A 22,431-nucleotide genomic window follows, 5' to 3' on the forward strand; every position below is an offset into this window, starting at 1 on the left:
GAGAGTAAACACTCTTTGAATAAGGTTCAAGTTCAAAGGGCTTCCTTGTTCCTCAAGTTACATTAAAATAACACCTTCTAAATCTAGGAGTCTGAATTGGTTTCCTATTGGCCAGTTCCTGGGTCTTAATTTTATTAACTGTCAAACAATGATCTCAAGGGAGTTGGATATTTCCAGTTTCTCCCTTAGCCTTGTGCATAATTGGGATATAGAAGCAGGGTTTCCCATTCCCTTTCTGATCCCAAGCTTTCCAAAGACAGAAATAAAAGGTCTCAGCTGGATATATATTCTAGAAGTATTTATTGCAAAATCAAGTTGAGTTCCCAATCTGGGAAAATAAAACAGAGTCATTTTCCAGCTCTTTGGGGGAAAATCCCTCTTGGGGGTCCTTGTTTGGGTAAGTTGTAGTCACCTGTCCACTTACTGTGACCGTTCCTTCTCCCTAGCTCCAGAGATGGTTTCTGAGCTGGAAGAGTCCTCAGGTTATGTTAGGTCCTGGTTTCCCCAAGGTTGGGTGGGGAGAACTTTTCAAAAGTGCATACTCAAGTGAAAAACCCAACACCCTGAAAACTTTCCATTAGGCAGGTATGTGTCTCTGCCCTACTGATCTGCATGAACTTGCAGGTGGTCTTTCCGGAGCTAGCCAGAGTAGGAGAATGTTGCTCCTTCACGAGTTTGGACAGAACTCTTTGATTTTTTCCATTCCCTCTGATTCTCAGCACAGCTGGGTTGGACGTGGTCTGAAACTTACAGGGACAAGTACTTTGAGGGTCCTTCTGGATGTGGACCCCAAACCAAACTCCCCCTTTAGCAAGCTGCAAAAGTACAGGCACAAAGACCAGGATGAAACTTGTAGGAAAGATGAAACGGGATCTGCCCAAGTTAGGAGGCCCAGGTTCCAATTTCAGCTCTGTCAAGAATATGCTGTAGAATCTTGGGCCTCTGTTTCCCCATGTATATAGCACATATCAAGAGGACTACAGACCAACATTGTGATTTTCCAATCTACTCTCTCGGAAAGAGAAGCTGTGTCCCCCTCCATTGTCATGCAACTGAGCAAGTGAGTTTGTGTGGGGTGTTATCTGGTGCTGCCCTTGCCCCAGGACACAGCACTGCCTGGGGAGCGTGTACAGTAGTACTTGTTCACCACATGCCTACACTGGTCACACTTCACTGTGCAGCACCACTGGAATTTGCAGTTACAGCTGCTGATAGCTTCAGTCTTCCTCTCTTCCACCTGCAGGCCACATTCGGTGCACAAGCGCCCACAGCTGTGTTGCTCCCACCTGGATGTGTTGTGGCTATTCTGCAGACACTCCCGACCCTCTGTGCCGTAGATGCCCAGGCTAGAATTGTGGGTACAGTAATCTGGCGATTCCTCTAAAAAGATCAGTTCAGCCTCTGCGCTGGGGAGGAAGGCCTCAGTGGGTGCCCAGTGGCCCTCGGCGCTGTTCCCAGCCCTTAGCTGCCGTTTATCCATCTCAATTTTCAGCGCCCGGTCATACTTGGCCTTTAGGTAGTCTCCCATCTCCCGGAAGTCAGCCAGCTGCAGCCAGCATGTCTGGATGCTGCAGCTCCCCGAGATGCCGTGACATTTGCAGGTCCTTTTCATGGTGGCTCTCACTGCCTTCAGAGAGAGAGAGAGAGAGAGAGAGAGAGAGAGGGAGCAAAAGAGAGAATGGCTGTGAGTAGGGAAGACTATAAGTGGGATACTTTAGAGCCGTGCTTCTTGACTTTGGAGGAGCATCAGAATTACCAGGGAGACCAGTGAATAGTATTTATTCCCGGGCCCTACCTCACATCTTCTCAATTAGAATGTCCAGGGCTTTAAAGGCCTTGGTATTGGTGATTTTAAAGCTCCCCTGAGTGATTCTCGTGGAAAGCCAGGCAAGTATTGGGGAGGTTACTGGAGTCGGGAAATCTAGGCTCCAGACCCAGCTTCATCAGTTGTTGAGCTTGTTTCTCTCTCTGCCCAATTAGAATAAGAATAATCAAGAAAGTACTTTGTAAATTAAACAGGAAAATATGATCATTGGCACTGTTATTGTCTTTTTTGTTTGTTTGAGGAAGATTAGCCTTGAGCTAACTACTGCCAATCCTCCTCTTTTTTGCTGAGGAAGACTGGCCCTGAGCTAACATCCTGTGCCCATCTTCCTCTACTTTCTATGTGGGACGCCTACCACAGCATGGCGTGCCAAGTGGTGCCATGTCCGCACCCGGGATCCGAACCTGCGAATCCGGGCCACCAAAGCAGGACGTGCGCACTTAACTGCTGCGCCACCGGGCCAGCCCTGGCACTGTTATTGTCTTAAAGCTTGGGGCTACAGTATTTCTGGGGGTTTGGATTTGTCTTCTGGGCCCTCTCCCAGAGGGAAGGAAGCTCCTGGAGTCTGCACCCCTACCCTCAAGGTGATTACCTGTGATTGTAATTGTCTTGAAAACCTTTCCCCTTGCCCTGGGCGACCAGGACATCTAGGTATAGATTGAAAGGGAAATTTCTATGCTGTAGCTCTAAATCCAACTTGCTTCCAGATTTGAGTTCAGAACACTCTAGGGATTGCTACCCCACCAGAAGTCCTGGGGGAGAATAGACCCTCTAGAGAACAGGTTGGATGACAAACCCCTGTTAGTTTCCTAGAGCATGCAGTTGAAATGGTTAAAAATTTAAGTCTTGGAAGCAAGGCCTTGGTTCTATATTTTCAGAAACCTGCCTGTGGAAGAAACCAGAACATAAGGTTTAGTGATAAGAGGACTAGACTAGAAGATCCGAGTTCTTTGCCTAACTCTGATGATTATTAGTCGTATTGCCTTGGCCAAGCCACTTGGCTTGGCCTTAACTGGCTTTGTTATCCAAGGAATGGGGGTAGCTATTGCAGTACTGCTGGGGGGTGTGAGGATGAAACATAGGTATAAGACAGCTCTTGGTAAGTTGTGAAGGGCTGTACAGATGTGAGGCTGTTGCCAATACTGAGCCGGACGGCTCACTGTCTGACTCCTATACCTACCAGCCTGCCCGCCCTGTTGTTGTGAAGATTCATCAGGGCTCTGGCATCCTTTCCCTTCTCCAGGCTGTCCACAAAGAGTTTGGAGATCCTTTCCCCAAATTCCACATTGTCACTGCAGCCCCCCCAGATCCAGCCATGGCCTCCTACACAGAAAGAAAAAGTTCTGCATATAGCTCCTTGCTGGAGAAGAGTCATGGTCATCTTGGCTGACACAGCCAAACCACCCCCAAAGTCCTAGAAACATGTGAAGCTATAGCTGAAGGTGAGACAGGGAAATCGAGGTGCTCCAGGTGGATGGGGGGAGTCCTGCTCCCAAAGCCAAATGCCCACTCTTCAAGCACTCTCCAGCTTTAGGCAATTAGTTTCTATACCCACAGTAAAAGTAGTTGCACTGGGGCTGCCCTAGATGACCTCAAAGGTTCATCACAGCTCAACCATTCTGGAATTCTGCACCATTATCCTACAATAGTCTTGTTAGAGCCTCCTCTTCTCTCATTAGTGACAAATCTGAGTAAGTCTCTTAGGTTGTCTGCAAATAATTGAGTAGCTCTGGATTATGGACAAGCTACTCTAAGCCTGAAGTACAAACTTTAAACTCTCTATGGCCTCGTCATTCTGGATGCCTTGTTAGTTTAGAGCTTGGTGCTACTAGCTAATCCTGGAATCACGGACCAGGCTTCACCATCGAGAAAGTCTAGGTCCAGGAGCTCCCACCAAGGAAGCTGCTGCTGCAGTCTAGGGGTTTGAGGGAGCTGCAGCTGTGTCCCTTGGCCTTTCTCTGGAAGAGTTTAGCCTGCACTCAGTTCTGCACCCCTCACTTCTTCCCCTCAGCAGACAGCCCAACTTACCTGTTTTTCCATTTTTTGACTCATCACAGCCACAGTTTTCAAAGTCACCCATGCTACAGTTCTTGGTGATGGTGTACATGACTCCAGCAGAGCTGATAGCATGAATGAAGGAAGTCTCCCTGGTGGCTTTGGAGAGAAAGAAGGGACTGGAAACTTGGTCCCTGATGACCCAAAGCAGAGGCTTTGGAAAAGCAATGCCTCTTCTCTTCCTTGTCCCCTATCCCTTTTGGGTTTAAAAGGACGCTCTTCTACTTGAGAGAACAGTGCATGTCTCCTCACTTCATATTTAGTTCATCCAGGCAGGAATGAGCGCCACATGCTACAGATTGGGAAGGTAAAACCCAGCGATAGAGTGATAAGACCAAGGCCACTCTCCTCACCAGTTGTGGTGTTGGGACAAGGACCCTGCTCTCTTGAAGTCCAGCCTAGGCCTCTGTCCATTAGCCACTGCTTCTGGTCCTTGGCCAATGAGGACTAAGGGCCATCAGGCTGGCTTATGAAAGTGAGAAGCACCTTTTCTTTCTGACATGAAGCTGGAGACATGTAATAATCATAATGATCATGGCTACCAATTACAGAGCTTGTGACTTACTAAACTGCTTATAAACACCGTCCCATTTCATTTCCACACACTACTCATTCTATCTGTATACCCGTGGGAAGTATTTCTTTGTGTCCCCATCTTCTTTACTTCCTTACCCCCAACTCTTCTCAGGGAACTTAATTGTTTCTACATAAATGACTTTTATGCAAACTACTACAGACAAACAGCTGCACACACACAAACACACACACACACGCCCCCACCTGAGGCACAGCACACTGTGATCTCTCAGCTTCTCTGTTGGGGTTCTATGCCAGTTGGGCAGATGAGAAACTCCTTCAGAGACTGCAAACACAGAGCCCTTTCCCCATCTTTATTTCTTGTAAATCAGTGCAAGATAAGGGTGTACAAACACATGAATACAGGGATGCATTAAAAAAATAATTTTTTTTTTGAGGAAGATTAGCCCTGAGCTAACATCTGCTGCCAATCTTCCTTTTTGCTGAGGAAGACTGGCCCTGAGCTAACATCCATGCCCATCTTCCTCTACTTTATATGTGGGACTCCTACCACAGCATGGCTTGGCAAGTGGTGCCATGTCTGTACCCGGGATCTAAACTGACGAACTCCGAGCCACTGAAGCAGAATGTGTACACTTAACCGCTGTGCCACCGGGCTGGCCGCCCAAAAATAGAGTAATTTTTACATATGTATAGACTTACCTTAGTATTCATCTCATTCAACCATTACAATACTCCTGGTGAGCTAAAGAGAGCTGGGCTTATTGTCCCAAATGACGAAACTGGGGTTGAGAGAGGGGAAGTAACTCACTCAACGTCACACAGCAAGGAAGTGACAAGTCAGCAGATCACTGATAGCTTTTTCATTTCACTGTGCACACATATGTCACACATATGTCATACATACACCTATACTCAAGCCCACCTCCATGCACAATATCCCCTTATACAGATGCACAAACTTACCACTTCTCAGCCTGTTGTGAGTGGACAGCTGGAGAGCATTTTCGGGGCAGTTCCAGCGTTCCCAAGCAAATTGGAACTTGCATTCCTCGATGCCGCTCTGGGCACCCAGGGCCACACTGGTAGTGTAGGTCAGATAGGCCTGGCAAAGGGAAAAGGGCTATGAGCTTCAGGCCCGGCTTAGGTCAGGGTGTCAGGGGTTGGGGGAGCAGGCAGGACTCAAATGGGTTAGCTGTCCATTAAAGAACAATCATGAGTTCCTTTGGGTGGGCGACTTCTGGCAACGTCTCCCCTTCCCTCTTTTCCTTTCCCAAAAGAATTCCCTTAGGACCCAGATGGATTAAAAACAGGAGCCAGAGACCATCCTACCTTGGGACCTGTTATCAGGAAATTGTTCACTGACCTACCAGAAAGAGAAAAAGTGAGGCAATGGTGAATGGGGATGAGATAACGGGAGCTTCCTTGACAGAGAGTGAGGGGTGGCAGAAAGGACTTACCAGGCAGAGGCACTGAAGGTAGCATAGCATATGCCCACAGCCACCCTTAGCATAAACAGGTCCCCCATGACCCTGCCCACCCACAGGAGATGGGGTCCAGCTCAGGGCCAAGTCCAGATAAGAAGTGAGAGGAAGGCAGGGTCTTTCTCAGTATTTACGTGGGGAAATTCTGAATGGCCAAGGGGGAAAAATCAACAGCTCTTCTCATTTGTCCCTTAGTGGCAGGGCTGCAGGAGCCAGTGACCCAATGGGGGACCAGGAAGGAGGGACTCAGCCCAAAGCTTCAAGGAAAGCCCCGCCCAACTCTGCCCCGCCCCGCCTGCCCTTCCTCCCTCCCAGGCTGACAGAGGGGCTGAAGCCTTTCCCTACTCTGGAGGTTTCTTTCTTCTGTATTTCAGACTTTTGTCTCTTCCTGCTTGAGGGCTCATTTCTCAGAATCTTGTAGCCTGGAACAGGTGCGGTTCCCGACCTTGAAGGTAAGTCACCTATCCCTCAGAGCACAGTGTCTGCATCTGTCACTGAGAACCCACTCCTTGCCCTGCCTTCCTCCCCAAGGTGTTAATAATTATGGAGGGGCTCTACTGGGGGCCTCCTCCTACTCATTTACCCAAGTAAGTGAGTGCACCATTCCTACCTCCTCCTTTGGTGACTGTAAACTCATGGAATCTTGGGACCATGGAGCAGAAACGCTTCTGAGGCCATCTCTGCAACAGTCCTTTCTACCACATTCTAACCAAGTAAGTTCTGGTAAATTTCCTTCGTTCCTAGTAGGTCTATAATTTTGTATTTGAGGGTTAGATCTCTAGTTTGTTAACTCTTGTAGACTTGTATCTGTGAGAATCAACCTTTGGGCCACCAAGGGCTATACTTGAAAAAACTGATGCCTTTCTTTCAGACACCACGTCGTTGCTAGGACATCACTCCTTAGGTAGGAATCTGTCTTTAGATTCACTTTGTATTCTTAGTGCGTAAGAAGATTACTGGATGAATGAGCAAATGAACGAATGAACAAGTTAATGAAAGAACTTGTGGCCCCTAGTAGGGACCCAAGACAACATTAGGTAGGGTTAGGGACTATGGTGGAGGGATAGAAATCTTCCTCTGCTGGTGAAGCTCTTTCCCAGGGCTGGGGAAGGCAGGCTAGAGTCAGAGGAAGGTACAAACAGGAAGTCACAGCCCTGACTCATTGCCCTGTGACCATCCACATCCAGATCACTTCCCAGCACTCTGGCCCTGATTTGGTTGAGAAAGGGAGTTCAGACATCCCCCACCACAGGAGTTCCAGGGGTCAAGAAGTCCCAGGCCTTTTTAGGGCAGTACATCGAAAGTATGGGCCAGGTTTGGTGTTGGTCTGCAAAGTGTCATCTTTCTATGACAAGATAAGTACAGAAATGGAAGTATTTAGAAATTTTTACAGCAATTTGACAGAGTGATTTTAGATATGTCAAATCTAATGAGAAATTTGGGCTCCTATTTTGTATGTCTTTGTTTCTGTTTCATTTTTGTAGGAGGATGGGTGTGAATGTTGCAAATGTAAAACGTCCTTAGTGGACTAAAGCTCTGCCTCTCAGACCAGCCAGTTCTCCTTTGCTTGCTTGTGGGCTTCTCTCCTTGGGGAAAAGAGGTGTCCAGACTTGAGTCACTTGGGAAAAGCGCATTGCATGTGCCTCAGTGGTCTTTTCTCTGTGTCCTATTTTTCCCAGTCAAGAATCTAATGTTTAACTTTCGCTTCTTAAAAGTGAAAAAGCAGGGTTGATTTCCATGGCACTGGCTGTGGGGTCAGAACAGGGTTAGTGTTAGACCCAAGGTAGTCCCCCCACGCACCTTGAGCCTTAAGTGTGACTCTCCATTCACCTCCTGTCTATGATGAGTGGATCTTATTCTTCTGTGTTCCCGTGGCACCTGGCATTTAGTTGGTACTCTATAAAAATATTCTTTACTTTCTAGGAAGCAGAGGGGAAGGTAGTGAGCTTTTTGTGTGCAAACTTGGGGCTCGCTGGTGCTCCGATTCTCTAACGATCATACAGTTTCTTTAACAGGAATTTAGAATGTTAAGGAAAGGCCTCTGCTCCAGGTAGTAGGAGCCCTGGGCTTTGGCCATGAATTTGTTGTAAGCTTACCTTGGGTAAGCAATTTCCTACCACAGGGACTCAGTTTCTTCATCTGTAAAATGAGGGAGTGGGGAAAACGTGGAACATTGAATGACCTCTAAAGACTTTTCCAGCTCTCTTATATGCTAGAATCCTATTTTTAAGATTTAAAGAATTTATTAATCCCAGAGGTGATTGTAGGCTGGAAATGAGGAAGTCTCATCTTATTTATCTTTGAATTCTTCAGTTGGCCATCAGGGTAGACTGTAAGATGGATACCTGGAGGGCAACAAACACCTTCTTCAGAGTCCTTTGGGGCTCTGTCTACATAACACCCCGGTGCTCGATTGACCAAAGTCCTTCAATCTGGAAAGAGGGTCCCCTGGAAGGAGAGAAGAGCCAGAGACAGGCACTCCATATCGGAGTCTACAAATCATTTGCAGGCAATCTGTGCATCATTTCCTTAACCCCAGCTCTATTCTCTCTTTAGTATTTAAGTGATGATTCAACTCTTGGTTTCTCTCTTCCAGGAATGGAAATCTGGAACTGAAGACCAGAGCAGAAGATGACAGCGGAGACACAGTGGGCCTATGACAAGACAGAATAGTAGTGTCTCTGAACCTGCGGTAGTGTGGTAGTAGGTGTTTAACAACTAGCTTTGGTGTGACAGGAGCTATGATTGGTAATATTTGCTGATTTCCATGGTGTAAATACTCCCATCATGGCCGATTTCAAATTACCAACATGGACTTGAGAAGAGCTAGCACATCATTATATAATATTTCTATCATATAGATATAACAGATGTAAATAGCCTTCAGAGTCTAGATAATAGTAAAATGTAGTAAAATATTTAGGAAGTGATGAATTTTGAGCAGTTATTGTCTTTGTTTTTAATATAATTTATTTAATTGTAAGTTTATATAATTTAATTTTTAATAATGGCTGTGTTTAACAACCAGTTTGCCAAATTCCTGAAAATTTAACAGTCAGCCCTCTGAGCTGGGATAAGCTGCCTCTCAGCACACCGTCAGAGCCCTGTGTCCTCCCTCTAGGCCACTGGGAGATACAATGCAAGAGATTTCTCTGTGGAGTTTAACACCAAATATTTGTTTGTTCTGGTTATGTGCAAAACTTTTTTTTTTGTCTTCTTCTCCTTCTTCTTCTCCCCAAAGCCCCCCAGTGCATAGTTGTGTATTCTAGTTGTAGGTCCCTCTGGTTGTGCTATGTGGGACGCCGCCTCAGCATGGCCTGATGAGCAGTGCCATGTGCACACCCAGGATCCCAACCGGCAAAACCCTGGGCCGTGGAAGCAGAGTGCACGAACTTAACCACTCAGCCACGGGCTGGCCCTGTGCAAGGCTTTAACCCTTGCTAAGCCATAGTTCTTGCTACCTGCCCTCAAGGAGCTTATCATCTGGTAAACAGGAGACAAAGTGTATATCTAGCTATATAGGCAGAAAGTGGTAAGTGGAATACAATGAATAAATGCACGTACCTCTGGAAAGGGGTTCATCAAGCTAGGAAGGAGCTAGGACCAGATAATCCTGAAGGCTCCTTCCACCTCTGATGTTCCAGTATGTTGAGATTCCAGGAGTCCTAGGGAAGCATTGGTGGCTATACTCAAGGAGGAATAAATAAGCCAGAGTCACCCTTGCAATGTCCAGCTTCAGGAAATCTAGAGGCCATTCATAGAACCACAGAGTGTCTGAGCTAGAGGTCCGATTTTACACGGAGGTAACTGAGGCACAGAGAGAGGGGACTTACTTAGGGTTACATAGTGAGTTGGGGCCAAGAAAGCTTGGATCCTACCATCCTGGTTTGTCCAGGACTGAGGGGTTTCCTGCGGTGTTGGGACTTTCAGTGCTTAAACCTTGGGCAAAGCTGGATGGTTAGCTACCCTGTGATGATGATGGTATGCATCCCAGGCTAACGCTTCTTTCCAAATGTGCACTTTCACTAAAATCCCCAAATCCCTGGTTCCTCCACATTTCTTTTCCAACTCTTTCCAGGGCACTGAGCCTACAGGGGCTGTTTAGATTGTGGAGCAAGTTGGGGAGGGGATGCTGTGGGAGGGTGGGGTGAGGGTGGAGGTGGCCGGAGAATGCCAGAAGCCAGATAGGACTTCTGACTTTTTACACTCCTCTGCTAATTAGATAAGGGGGTGGGGAAGGGGGACAATGAGGCTCTATGCATATTCCTCTGAGCTGTGACACTGAGCAGAGCTCAGGGATTTTCAGTCTCTGGTCTCCACCCCTCCTCCCTGGAAGCTTGTCTCTTCCCACCCCCTGGGGATACTTGACTCCCCGTCCAAATGCCACAGCTGCTTGAGCTCCTGACCCTCCCTTTGGCCCCCCAATTTAGCCTCGATGACTTGCAAAGTTCCTCAACATATGCTCAGGGAAGGAAGAGGAGATTTAGTTTTCCCTTTCAGATCCAGTGTTCCAGGTGTGGGGACGAAAATAGGAGGTCCTCCTGCGTGGAAAATAGGAGCAGTTGGTGGTCTGTTGAACACATGGGTCTATGAGGGCTGGGGTAGGTTAGAGGGGATAAATCTGCAAGGCGTGACTAGATCTGTTTCCTGTTTGAAGGTGTGTTTCCTTCATCAATCTGCAAGCCCCCTAGAGCTGGGCTTTGTCAATCCCAACCACACGGGGATCTCTCCAAGGATAGCATGTGTCTCCCGTCAGACTGAGGTGCCCAGACGGCAGAAGCTATATCTTCAGCATTAGCCTAGGAAGGTTTGGGGGGGGGGGGGGCGGGGCTCATCCAAGGGGAGATTTCAGATAGCTAAAACTCCTTTATTATATTTTTTATTCTCTCACTGTTCTAAACTCCCACCTTTGGACACTGGATAGGACACAGAAGTTCCCAAGTAATGTTTATTGATTGTTGGGGAATAAAATATTGGGATGATTGTGTGATTTGTATTAGTTTTCAGAGGAATTTGTGTGCATTCATCCATTTATTCATTCTAAAAATATTTACCTACTTTTTTCAGGCCAATACTCAACACTTAGGGGTCTGAGATGAATTAGCCTTAGTTGATGTTTTTATCCTGCAGGAGCTCTCAGTCTGATCCTAGAGAGATAAGTTTAAACAATTTATAACAATACAGTGAGATAAAGTACTCTGTGAAAAGGTTGGAGGGGGAGTGAGGGTAATGAGGAAGTGCCATAAAGGAGGACTTCTGATAGAGACCTGCCATCTGGTGGCAGTGAGTGGTATAACAGGCTCTTTGTTGCTCTGATGCAGGATTCAGCGCAGCAATTTCAGCCTTTGCTGAGCACACGCCTAATGGGTAATCAGCCCAGTGTTTGGCGCTGTGGTGCATACATAATAAAGCTCCCATGATGAGCTTTGTCCTTGAAAACTCGCAGGGTGCTTGTGGACATAAGGCATAATTGAGAAAGTTATCAACCAAACAAGTATTTGATGTGCACACATGAACAAATGTGCTTTAAAAAAAAAGTATTGTGGGGCTGGCCCTGTAGCCGAGTGGTTAAGTTCATGCGCTCCGCTGCAGGCGGCCCAGTGTTTCGTTGGTTCGAATCCTGGGCGCGGACATGGCACTGCTCGTCAAGCTGTGCTGAGGCAGCATCCCACATGCCACAACTAGAAGGACCCACAACGAAGAATATACAACTATGTACCGGGGAGCTTTGGGGAGAAAAAGGAAAAAATAAAATCTTAAAAAAAAAAGTATTGTGATTCAGGCTTGTTACCAAGAGAATTAAATAGAGAATTAAATAAAATGGAAATATGTAATGTAAAAGACGAGACTCTCCCCCATCTCACTCCCTGTAGGTAACCATTGTGAACAGTTTAGCGTGCATTGTTTTCTCTGCACATACAAATGTTATATATACACATATAATTTTTTTTTTTGAGGAATATTAGCCCTGAGCTAACTGCTGCCAATCCTCCTCTTTTTACTGAGGGAGACTGGCCCTGAGCTAACATCCGTGCCCATCTTCCTTAACTTTATACGTGGGACGCCTACCACAGTATGGCTTGCCAAACCGTGCCATGTCCACACCCGGGATCCAAACCGGCGAACCCTGGGCCACTGAGAAGTGGAACATGCAAACTTAACCGCTGCGCCACCGGGCCGGCCCCTATATATATATATATAATTTAAAAAAATAGAATTGTGCTGTTATTCCTCAATTTGGTTTTTAAACTTTTATATCATGGACCCCTTTCTGTGACACTACATATCCATCTACCTTGTTTTCTCTTAATTTTTAAATTAAATCAAAATTAAGCATGCTCATAAGAGCTAATAGTTCTGTAAGCTTTGTTATGGAAAGCAGCAGCCCTCTTCAACTATACCCCCATTTTCCTCTCAAAAAGGAGCAACTTTCAGTTTTTGTATCTGATGCTGTTAGCATTACCTCCATATTTCTTCATATTTCTAAAAGACCTATTTGATTCCTGTTTATTGGTTTTTCAATTTTAGGTATTATCTGTTGACTTTCCACCATGGATGATGCCTCTCTTTTCTTTCCCCACGCACCAAACACAAATCCATCTTTTTCATCTTCCCATCTCCCAATATAGTTAAATTATAATTTTACTTAGGTTAATATTCAGTGTTTTCATTATGATCGCCTAAATACTATTTAGAGGTGTAAACCAGGCTTACTTTTCTTTCCCAACAAGTCTTTTTGTTTTCCTTGGAACAAATAATTATCTTTTCTTTTGTCGTTTGCTTAGTTTTCTACGTAGTTATCACCGCTTCAACCCCAAACTCTGCCGATTATCTGAAGCACCTCTCACACCATTTAGGCCTCAGATCTGCTCCAATCTGGCCTCGTTTCTGCCCTACGTCCTGCACAGCTGTCATCTTAGTATTGTCTTTCAGCACCAGGATGGGGGTTCACTTCGATTCCTTACTTTGTTGCACATCAACTTCTTAAATTTTGTCTTTGTTTATTCCCTTATTTTGGTGGGTAATATATTTCAGTAGCTTTCTCAGAAAGGGTGCAGAGGAAGCAAACTTTTTGAGACCTTTCATGGCTGAAAAACCTTTATTCTACCCTCACTTGATTGATACTTAACATTTTTTAAAAATTAACATTTTGGTAGGGTATAGAATTGGAGGTTGGGAATAATCTTCCCCCAGAGTGTTGAGGTCATTGTTCCAAAGTCTTCTGGTTTCCACTGCTGCTGCTGAGAAGTCTTATGCCATGTTGAGGGCTGGTCTTTTGTAGATTATCTCTTCTTTCCCCCACCACCCTTGGCAGCTTTCAGAAACTTTTTTTATCCCTAGCATACTGAAATTTGAAAAAGATGTGGCTTTGGTGTAGAATTTTTTCATCTCTTGTCTTTAGTACATGGATTCTTTCCGTCTATAAATATATGTCTTTTTGTTCTGGTAAACTTTCTTGTATTCTTTCCCTTCATTTTCTACATTCTCTTTTTCTACAATTATTTTTCTGTGTATGGAGGGGAGTATCAGACCTTCTGGATGGATTCTCTCATTTTATCTCTTCCTGTTTCCTGTTTTCCATCTTTTTTTTTCTATTTTCTAAGAGAATTCCTCAACTTTATCTTCTAAACTTTTTATTAAATTCTTTTTATTTCTGCCTCAAATGTTTAATACCTAAGAGTTTTCTCTTATTCTTGGAATATTTCTTTTTTTTAAAATATAATCTTCTGTTCTTGTTTCATGATGGCAATTTTATGTTCTAACTTTCTGAAGATACAATTTTTCTTTTTTTAAAAAAATTTTTTTTCTTTTTTTTGAAGATTGGCACCTGAGCTAACACTTGTTGCCAATCTTCTTTTTTTATTTTCTTCTTCTTCTTCTCCCTGAAGCCCCCCAAGCACATAGTTGCATATTAAAGTTGTAGGGCCTTCTGGTTGTGCTGTGTGGGACGAGCAGTGCCATGTCTGTGCCCAGGAGCTGAACCTGTGAAACCCTGTGCCGCCGAAGTGGAGCACACAAATTTAACCACTCAGCCATGGGGCTGGCCCCCAAAGATACAATTTTTTTTAAAGATTTCTTTTGTTTCTTCTTTCAAGTTCTTTCATACCCCCCATAACATTAGAGCCGTCTCTCAAAAGTCTGGTGATGCTAGGCCATCCATTCATACTTAATAATGAGGGACTAAAAAGCTGACAGGAAGCCCTGTGCACCCGGATGGGGCTCACTCTAGAGTGATAAGGCAGGCCCCCAGCCAGCTCACTGGGGGAACCGCAAACAATTGGTATCTTTAAGGCTTTGCTGTAGGGCTGGTCAGTATTTCCAGAGAGAAGTCGTCCAGTCTCCTGTCAGAATTCTGGGAATCACACGGGGAAGGGGGTTATGAGCTCTCACTATTCCGACTTCTTTCAGATCTCCTTCTTGGTTGTGTCTGGCCTCCCCGAACCTAGAATCTCTCTGATTCAGCTACTAAAGAGAACATCTGCAGTCTTCTGCTGGATGGGGGAGGGAATACGGGACTCTAATCTGCTTCCTAAATCAAACATTTAACCTATCTAACACCACGCCTTCAGGGGAACTAGGCATGTTCAACTTCTGAGCCTCTGTAGGGTTCCGTGGCAGAAGCTTCTTGGCTTCCCCTATGTGGGCACTCAGCTTTTGGTTTCTCAAGACTTAGATACAGTTGCTTTCCACCTTTCCAAATTTTGCTTTTCATCTGCTATTGGCTCCTCTTTTGTTCCCTTTGACTTTGGAGTTTCATGCCTTAAGAAAATCCCTGTGTTGTTTTGTGAGGGAGGGGAAATAAATGCATGTATTCAATCTGCAGTGTTTCACTAGAATACATATATTCATTATGTCAGAGTTCTTAAAATTAGAATTTAAAATGGGGAATGGAAAGGCACCTGGGATGATTTGAGTAAGACCAATTTTGGTCACTGCGTAGCAGTGCCCATCTTCCAGCAGGTGACTTCATGTCTCCCTGCCCAACCCAGGAAACAGAACCAAAGAAAAATTAGGACAGGGACCAGCCCTGTAGTGTGGTGGTTAAGTTCATGAGCTCTGCTTTGGCAGTCTGGGGTTCACTGGTTCAGGTCCCAGGCACAGACCTATGCACCACTCATCAAGCTATGCTGTGGTGGTGTCCCACATACAAAATCGAGGAGGACTGGCACAGATGTTAACTCAGTGACAATCTTCCTCAAGCAAAAAGAGGAAAAATGGCAACAGATGTTAGCTCAGGGCCAATCCTCCTCACCAAAAAAACTAAAAATAAAATAACCAAAAAATAAAAAAAAATCAGGACATGGGGGCTGGCCCCTTGGCCAAGTGGTTAAATTTTCATGTTCCACTTTGGTGGCCCAGGGTTTTGCCAGTTCGGATCCTGGGCGTGGACGTGGCACTGCTCATCAAGCCAGGCTGAGGCGGCATCCCACATGCCACAACTAAAAGGACCCACAACTAAAAATATACAACTATGTCCCTGGGGGCTTTGGGGAGAAAAAGGAAAAATTAAGTCTTTGAAAAAAAAATCAGGATAGTAAAGCGAGCATTCTTAAATACTTGGAATTTTTTAAAAAACAGAGGGGTAGATTTAGTTTTTTAGTATTAACAACACTATAGTGAAGAATGTTTGTTTCTAAATGTTTACCAACTTCTTTAACTATCACTAAAGAATAAAGTCTTAGAAAAGAAATTTTTACGCTAGAAACCTCCTTCAATAGAAATCAAAAGGGAGTCCACACGTTTGGAATTAGTCTGCTCCTTTGCAGGCTGCCATCTGCGGATGTCAAGATGATGGCCATATTCTCAGAATGAGACTGCTCCTGTGCCTGACTCAAAGCCTCTTCTTAAGAGGGAGCCCCTGTGCTTGGGGAAGACTATTCCTCCACATAACTTTCTGCTTCCATCAGCAGGAGTCAAGTGGGAGCCCTAGAACCGTCCATGCTTCTGGCAAGATCGCACACCCCTCTCTCATTAATGAATCCTCTTTGCAAAGATCCGCCTTGGCATCATCAAGAATAAGTTCACTATGCCCCTTATTCTTGCCATGTCAATCGCTACAAGAAACCCAAGGATCCTCATCCCTAGACTGTGACTCCTATTATGCTCTGTATATCTTCTTTTCTGGCTCTAACTCCTTCCCCACCCTATCTCCTAAAACCAATTCACTGAATTCTCTAGATTTTGCAAGCAGTCATCAGCATATTTCTCCTTCACCTCAACCTCTTCTGATGTTCCCTTCTCTTTCTTGCTTTAACCGAACTCTCGCTCAGTACGGAGGGCATTGTTCCTCAAAAATAACTGTTTTTCTCCTACACCTCTTGTGCCACTCAAGTCCTCTTTGCTACTCACTGACACTTCTAAACTAATCTTCCTCTCTCCTCCATAAAAACACTCAGTTGCGTATCAGGTGTTGTTCAAGTTTACCACTCATTTCTCTTCCTTGTTGTATTATCCTCTGTACTTCTCCACCTCCAATCTATTGAAGATTTTAGATCCTGGCTCACTGTCAGTCTGTATTAGTTATGTATTTCAGTGTAACAAATTACCCCCAAAACTAGTGGCTTAAAGCAACAAACACTTACCATCTCATAGTATCTGTGGGTCAAGAGTCTGAATGCAGTTTAGTTGAGTGCTTCTGGTGCAAGGTCTCGTAGGACTGCTTCATAACATGGCAGCTGGCTTCCCCAAGGTGAGTGATCGAATGAGAGTGAGAGAGTGTGCACTTAAGACAGAAGCCACAGTCTTTTTGTAACCTAATCCCAGAAGTGACATCCCATCATTTTTTTCTGTGTTTTATTTGTTAGAAGTGAGTCCATAAGTCCAGCTTCACTCAGTGGGAGAGATTACACAAGAGTGTGGATACCAGGAGGCAGGGATCATTGGGGACCACCTTAGAGGCTGCCTACTACACCCTGTTCTCTGGCTCCCTAATGACTCCCATCCCTCCAACATGCAAAATATACTTTCCTCCCAACAGATGTGTGAAGCATACCGTCAATCTCATTAAAGGGACTTTGGTGACTGAATAGTACTCTGAAGCACCTCCTTTAATCTTTCTGAGGTTTTAACAAAAGGTATAACAGTCCTCAGCTTTATCTTTAAACTACATTTTCCTCTCAATGTCCTGGACTTAATCTTTTCTCAGAAGCCAATTCTTAATTTTAGCATTACTTGCTAAAATGAAGCTAAAATGAGAGAGGCTGAGAATTTTCAAAACCATCAAGTCCTTGCTCCTTTTTGTTTAACAGTCCTTTCTTTAGTTTATCTCTCTCCTCTCACATTTACTAAGCAGAATGAACAAACTAGCTAGCATCTTCAACACTTTGCTTGGAAATCTCCTTGGCTAGATCACCCAGTTCATTAGTCACATTTTCTACTTTCCACATATATGAAAATAGTGTTGCTAAAATTCCTGCCCCTACATAACAAGTACCCCTTTTCCTTGAGTTTCCAAAATATTTTTCTTACTTTCCTGTAAGCCTTACCAGCAGCCTCCTCAGAGTCCAAAATCCTATGAAGTGTCTTCAAGGCTCTTTAAACTTTTTTTTTTTTTTTTTTTTTTTTTTTTTTAAGGCTCTTTAAACTTTTGAAGCCAGGTACTTGAGGGTAAGTAAATATTCAATGAAATTACTTTTCAACCTTGTTCCCAACACAAACGTAGATGAAAAGAAGTTAATCTTGTCTATTTGCTGTTTTCTTGTTTAACTTGAAGGGTGACTCAAGGGTCACAAGGATTTATGAACTTGTTTTGCAGAAGAAAAAGAATGCCTTCAAGGAAGTTATGATCACCAGATGTCACCAGCTGCTGCTGACACCCAAAAGTCAGATTGCCCAGGGGCTTATTGGGAGTGAAAGAAACACAGATTACCCCTTTGCTCCTCTGAAACTCCTGCTGCCAAGCCCCTTAGCTCTATAGAATACCCTGCTTTCTTCTCTTGTGAAGGCAGATTTGAGAGACTCTATCTTCCTGCCTTCTCTTTTGGCCAATTTGAATAAACCTTTCTCCATCTCCAAGCAGATGCCTCAGTGATTGGCTTACTGTGTATAGGGCACACACTTGAGGTTAAGAGGTTCAGTATCACATTCACTAAAACTCTTCTCAAAGTCACCGTTTTCTTTCAAAGCAACAATCACATTTTAAGTTATTTTTTACTGTACCTCACTTCCAGGTTCCAAAATCTGTATTAGTTTTCTATTGCCACATGGCAAATTACCCCAATACTTAGTGGCTTAAAACAATAGATATTTATTATAGCACGGTTTCTGTGAGTCAGGAATCTGTGTATGCCTTAGTTGGGCACTTCTGGCTCAAGGTATCTCAGGAGATTGTAGTCAGGCTTTGGCGGAGGCTGGAGTCTCATCTGTAGATTTGACTAGGGTGAGGATGAGGGAATCCACTTCCAAGCTCACTCACATTGTTGGCAGCCTCAATTCTCACCAAGTGAGTCTCTCTACAGGGCTGCCTCATGACATGCAGTTGGCTTTCCCCAGGGTAAGTGACCCAAGAGAGAATGACAGCACCTAAGAGAGAAGCCACGGAGTTTTTATAACCTGATATGAATATGACATCCCATCATTTCCACTGTATTCTATTTGTTATAAATGAGTCAATAAGTTCAGCCCATACTCAGCTGGAGGGAATTACATAGAACATGAATAGCAGGAGGTGAGAATCATTGGGGCCATTTTAGAGACTAGCAACATACTTTTGCTCCATTTTCTTGGTGATTTCAATATTCATATAGATGATCCTTTCAATTCCCTGGCCTCTCAGTTCCTTGGTCTCCTTTCTTTTGATGACTTTTTCTACCACCCTCCCTTAGCCACTCCCTTTCCAAAATCATACCTTAGACTTTGTCATTACCAACAAGCACACCTCTCCATGATTCCAATTTCATGTATTTCACTCTCCTTCTACCTCCTCACTTTCCAGCTTGCTTCCTCTAGTACCCAAACTCCATCAATCCTTCTGCTCCATGGGGACCTACCATTAATTGATCCTACCATTTCTCTCCTGCCCTGCACCCTCTCATGTCCTCACTTCCTTCCTTACTCAACTTAAATCAGATTGTCAATATATTTACTTCTTCGCATCCATCCTCAACTCTCTTACCTGGACTCAATTCTTGCCCTCACTTAATTCTCTGTAGTAAATGAAATCCAAATAAACATTGATTAAATCTGATTCTTTGCTTACTCCATTCCTGTAATTGCATAACTGAATTTGGCTGGAGAGAAACACATAACCACGTTGTTTGGTTTCACTTTACAATCATGACTGCTAATCTAAAGTGGTCTCTTAATGCTGCCCAGCAATCCTACTTTATTTCCTTAGTCCACTTATGTTCCCATTCTCTAGATGACTATTTCATAGCTTGCCTTTCTTCAAATCTCTAATTATTCCTCTCTTACTCTGATTCTCAATTGACTTGCTTCCTATTTTATTGAGAAAATAAAAACTATCAGAAGAGAACTTGCATGAGCCTCCATCACTACATATATCCACTTACCAGCATCTGTGCCCTAGATCTCTTCCGAGGCAATGGAGGGCTGTGCTTCGAAGTCAGTCAATCCACTGTACCTCAGCTCCCATCCCTGAATTCTCCTGTCTCTGTGGGATCCTTTCCACCAGCATATAAAAATAGGCTTTCCTCCATTAAAAAAATCATCTCTTGACCCTACTACTCTCTCCAACTACCACTCCATTTTTCTTCTTCTTTTTACAGCAAAATTCTGTGCAACAGTTCTCCCTGCTCACTGTCTCTAATTTTCTCTTTCCACTCTCTCTTAAGCCAGTTCAGTTAATCTTCCACTCTCACCATTCCTTTGAAACTACTCCAGATTACCAGTCATCTCCCACTTTGCCAAATCTAGGGTTAATTCTCAGTCCTCGTTTTATCTGATTTTGCAGCAGCTTTTGACATAGAAGATCCGCTCTCCAACTTGTAACTGTTGATTCTTTCAGCTTCTAGGACTCCAGAGATACCTGGTTTTCCTTCTACCTCTGTGCTCATTCTGTCTCAGTCTCCTCTTCATTTCTCCAACCTATTAATACTGCAGTGTCCTGAAGCTTATTCTTCAGACATCATTTATTTTCTATCTATATTTATTTCCATATGGTGACTACTCCAAAATTATATGTTTAGTCAGATTTCATCTAAACTCCAGACTTGTATATCCAACTGCCTACTTGACATTCTTAAGTAAGGCCTAATCTAGTAGGCATTTCAAATGTAAGGTGTCCAAAACAGAGCTTTCCATTTTCTCCCTCCTTGCGCTCAGTCTGACCCTCTAACTAGTCATCCCATCTCAGTAAATGGCGACTCTATCCTTCAGTTGCTCAGGGCAAAAACCTTGAAGCAATTCTAGATTTCTCTTCCTCACACTCCACGTCTACTCTGAAAGCAAATCTTACCAACACTAACACACTAGATATCTTACATATTAATGTTGTTTATTTTATGTCTCCCCACCAGAATGTAAACTCCATGAAAACACGGAATTTTGTCTGTTTTATTCACTATTGTATTCCGAGGGCCCAGAATAGTGCCAGGCACATAGGAGACAGTCAATAAATATTTGTCAAGTAAATTTAAGAAGATACACATTCTTAAATTTTTTTAAAAGTCAAGTTTAGGGGACTGGCCCCGAGGCTGAGTGGTTAAGTTTGCTTCAGGGGCCCAGGGTTTCACCAGTTAGATCCTGGGTGCCGACATGGCACCACTCATTAGGCCATGCTGAGGTGGCATCCCACGTGCCACAACTAGGAGGACCCACAACTAAAATATACAACTATGTACTGGAGGGATTTGGGGAGAAAAAGCAGAAAAAAAAGTCAAGTTTAGTGAAGCATAACTTACATACAGTAAACTTTACCCTGTTTAAGTATACAGTTTGGAGTTTTGACAAATATATACAGTCATGAAGTCACCACTGCAATCAAGACACTGAACATTTCCGTTACCCCAAAAAGTTCTTTAGTGCTTTTTTGTAATCAACCCCCTTCCTCATCACAACCCCTGGCAACCTCTGATCTGATTTCTGTGTGTGTTGTATATACACATATAGATTTTAAGGCTTCATTTTTTTAGAGAAGTTTCAGGGTTGCAACAAAATTGAGAAGGAGGTACAGAGATTTACCATATACCGCGCCCCCCCCCCCCCCCCCCCCACCCCCCGGTCCCTACACAAGCTTAACTTCTCCCATTATCAACATCACTCACCAGAATGGTACATTTTTACCTCCATTGACACATCATGATCACTCAGAGTCCACAGTTTACCTTAGGGTTCACTCTTGGTGTTGTACATTCTATGTATTTGGACAATGTATAATGATATGTACCCATCAATATAGTATCATACAGAGTATTTTCACTGGCCTAAAAATCCTCTGTGGTCTAAGGCGACACCACCCTGGATGCACCCAATCTCATCTGATCTCAGAAGCTGAGCAGGATCTGGCCTGGTTAGGACTTGGATGGAAGGCTGCCTGGGAATACTGGGCACTGTAGGCTTTGAAAAAAAAAAAATCCTCTGTGCTCCACCTCTTTATCCCTCACCTGCTCCCCTTACCCCCCCTCAATCCCTGGCAACCCCTGATTTTTTACTCTCTCCATGGTTTCACCTTTTCCAGAATGTCACATAGTGGGAATCATACAGTATGTAGCCTTTTCAGATTGGCTTCTTTCACTTAGTAATATGCATTTAAGGTTCCTTCATGTCTTTCTGTGGCTTGATAGCTCCTTTCTTTTTAGCGCTGAATAATATTCCATTGTCTCGATGTGATACCCGAACATCTTAATGTCAAGTTCATGTGCCCCAAGTGCAGTAAGCCAATCACTGAGACATGTGCTTGGAGATGGAGAAAAGTTTATTCAAGTTGGCCAAAATGAGAAGGTGGAAGACAGATTCTGTCAAATCTGCCTTAACAAAAGAAGACAGTGGGGGTGGGAGTGTTTATAGAGCTAAGGGGCTTGGCAGGAGGAGTTTCAGAGAAACAAAGTGGGTAATCTGTGTTTCCTTCACTCCCAATAAGCCCCTGGGCTATCTGATTTATGGGGTCAAGGGCAGCTGGGGGCTGATTACCTGGTGATCCTTGAAGGCATTCTTTTTCTTCTATAAAACAAGCTCATAAATGCTTGTGACCCTTGATTCTCCCTTCAGATTAAAGAAGAAAACAGCAAATTGACAAGATTAACTTCTGTTCGTAACAAGGTCGAAGGTAATCTCACTGAATACTTACAGTAACTCTCGGGTCCCCAGGCTTCAGATGCGCCTCAGTTTATTCAGCCGTTCGCCCACTGAAGGACATCTTGGTTGCCTCAAATTTTGGCAGTTATGAATGAAGCTGCTGGAAACATCTTCTGCAGGTTTTTGTGAGGACGTAAGTTTTCAGCTCCTTTGAGTAAATATCAAGGAATGTGATTGCTGGATCATATGGTAAGAGGATGTTTAGTTTCGTAAGAAACTGCCAAATTGTCTTCCAAAATAGCTATCCCATTTTGCATTCCCACCAGCAATTACGGG

At 44.1% G+C, this 22,431-nt stretch overlaps 1 protein-coding gene and 1 long non-coding RNA gene across 8 annotated transcripts; one reads left to right on the top strand and one right to left on the bottom strand.

The window, feature by feature from the left end:
• Positions 1-277: 277 nt before the first annotated feature.
• WNT8A (Wnt family member 8A) lies at positions 278-6,045 on the bottom strand. Of its 6 annotated transcripts, XM_014730656.3 has the most exons (6): positions 5,878-6,045; positions 5,750-5,783; positions 5,384-5,522; positions 3,854-3,979; positions 3,006-3,148; positions 278-1,627 (listed from the first exon to the last, which is right to left on the bottom strand). In XM_014730656.3, the coding sequence occupies exons 1-6, from the start codon at positions 5,943-5,945 to the stop codon at positions 1,079-1,081; spliced, it is 1,059 nt and encodes a 352-aa protein (XP_014586142.1). In that variant the 5' UTR covers positions 5,946-6,045; the 3' UTR covers positions 278-1,078. The 6 variants fall into 6 exon arrangements, with proteins under 6 accessions (XP_014586142.1, XP_070090373.1, XP_023473400.1 ...); XM_070234272.1 differs by lacking the exon at positions 3,854-3,979 and having other exon boundaries at positions 278-1,623; positions 3,002-3,148; XM_023617632.2 differs by having other exon boundaries at positions 5,750-6,045.
• A 174-nt stretch (positions 6,046-6,219) lies between these two features.
• Positions 6,220-17,916, top strand: LOC111767803 (uncharacterized). 2 transcript variants are annotated; one of them, XR_011425563.1, is made up of 4 exons: positions 6,220-6,353; positions 6,433-6,614; positions 8,498-8,604; positions 17,657-17,916. It is a non-coding gene; the product is annotated as an uncharacterized lncRNA (long non-coding RNA). The 2 variants fall into 2 exon arrangements; XR_011425564.1 differs by lacking the exon at positions 6,220-6,353 and adding an exon at positions 17,476-17,508 and having other exon boundaries at positions 6,486-6,614.
• Positions 17,917-22,431: the final 4,515 nt, after the last annotated feature.

This window comes from Equus caballus, chromosome 14, assembly GCF_041296265.1.
Source record: "Equus caballus isolate H_3958 breed thoroughbred chromosome 14, TB-T2T, whole genome shotgun sequence".
NCBI lineage: Eukaryota > Metazoa > Chordata > Mammalia > Perissodactyla > Equidae > Equus > Equus caballus.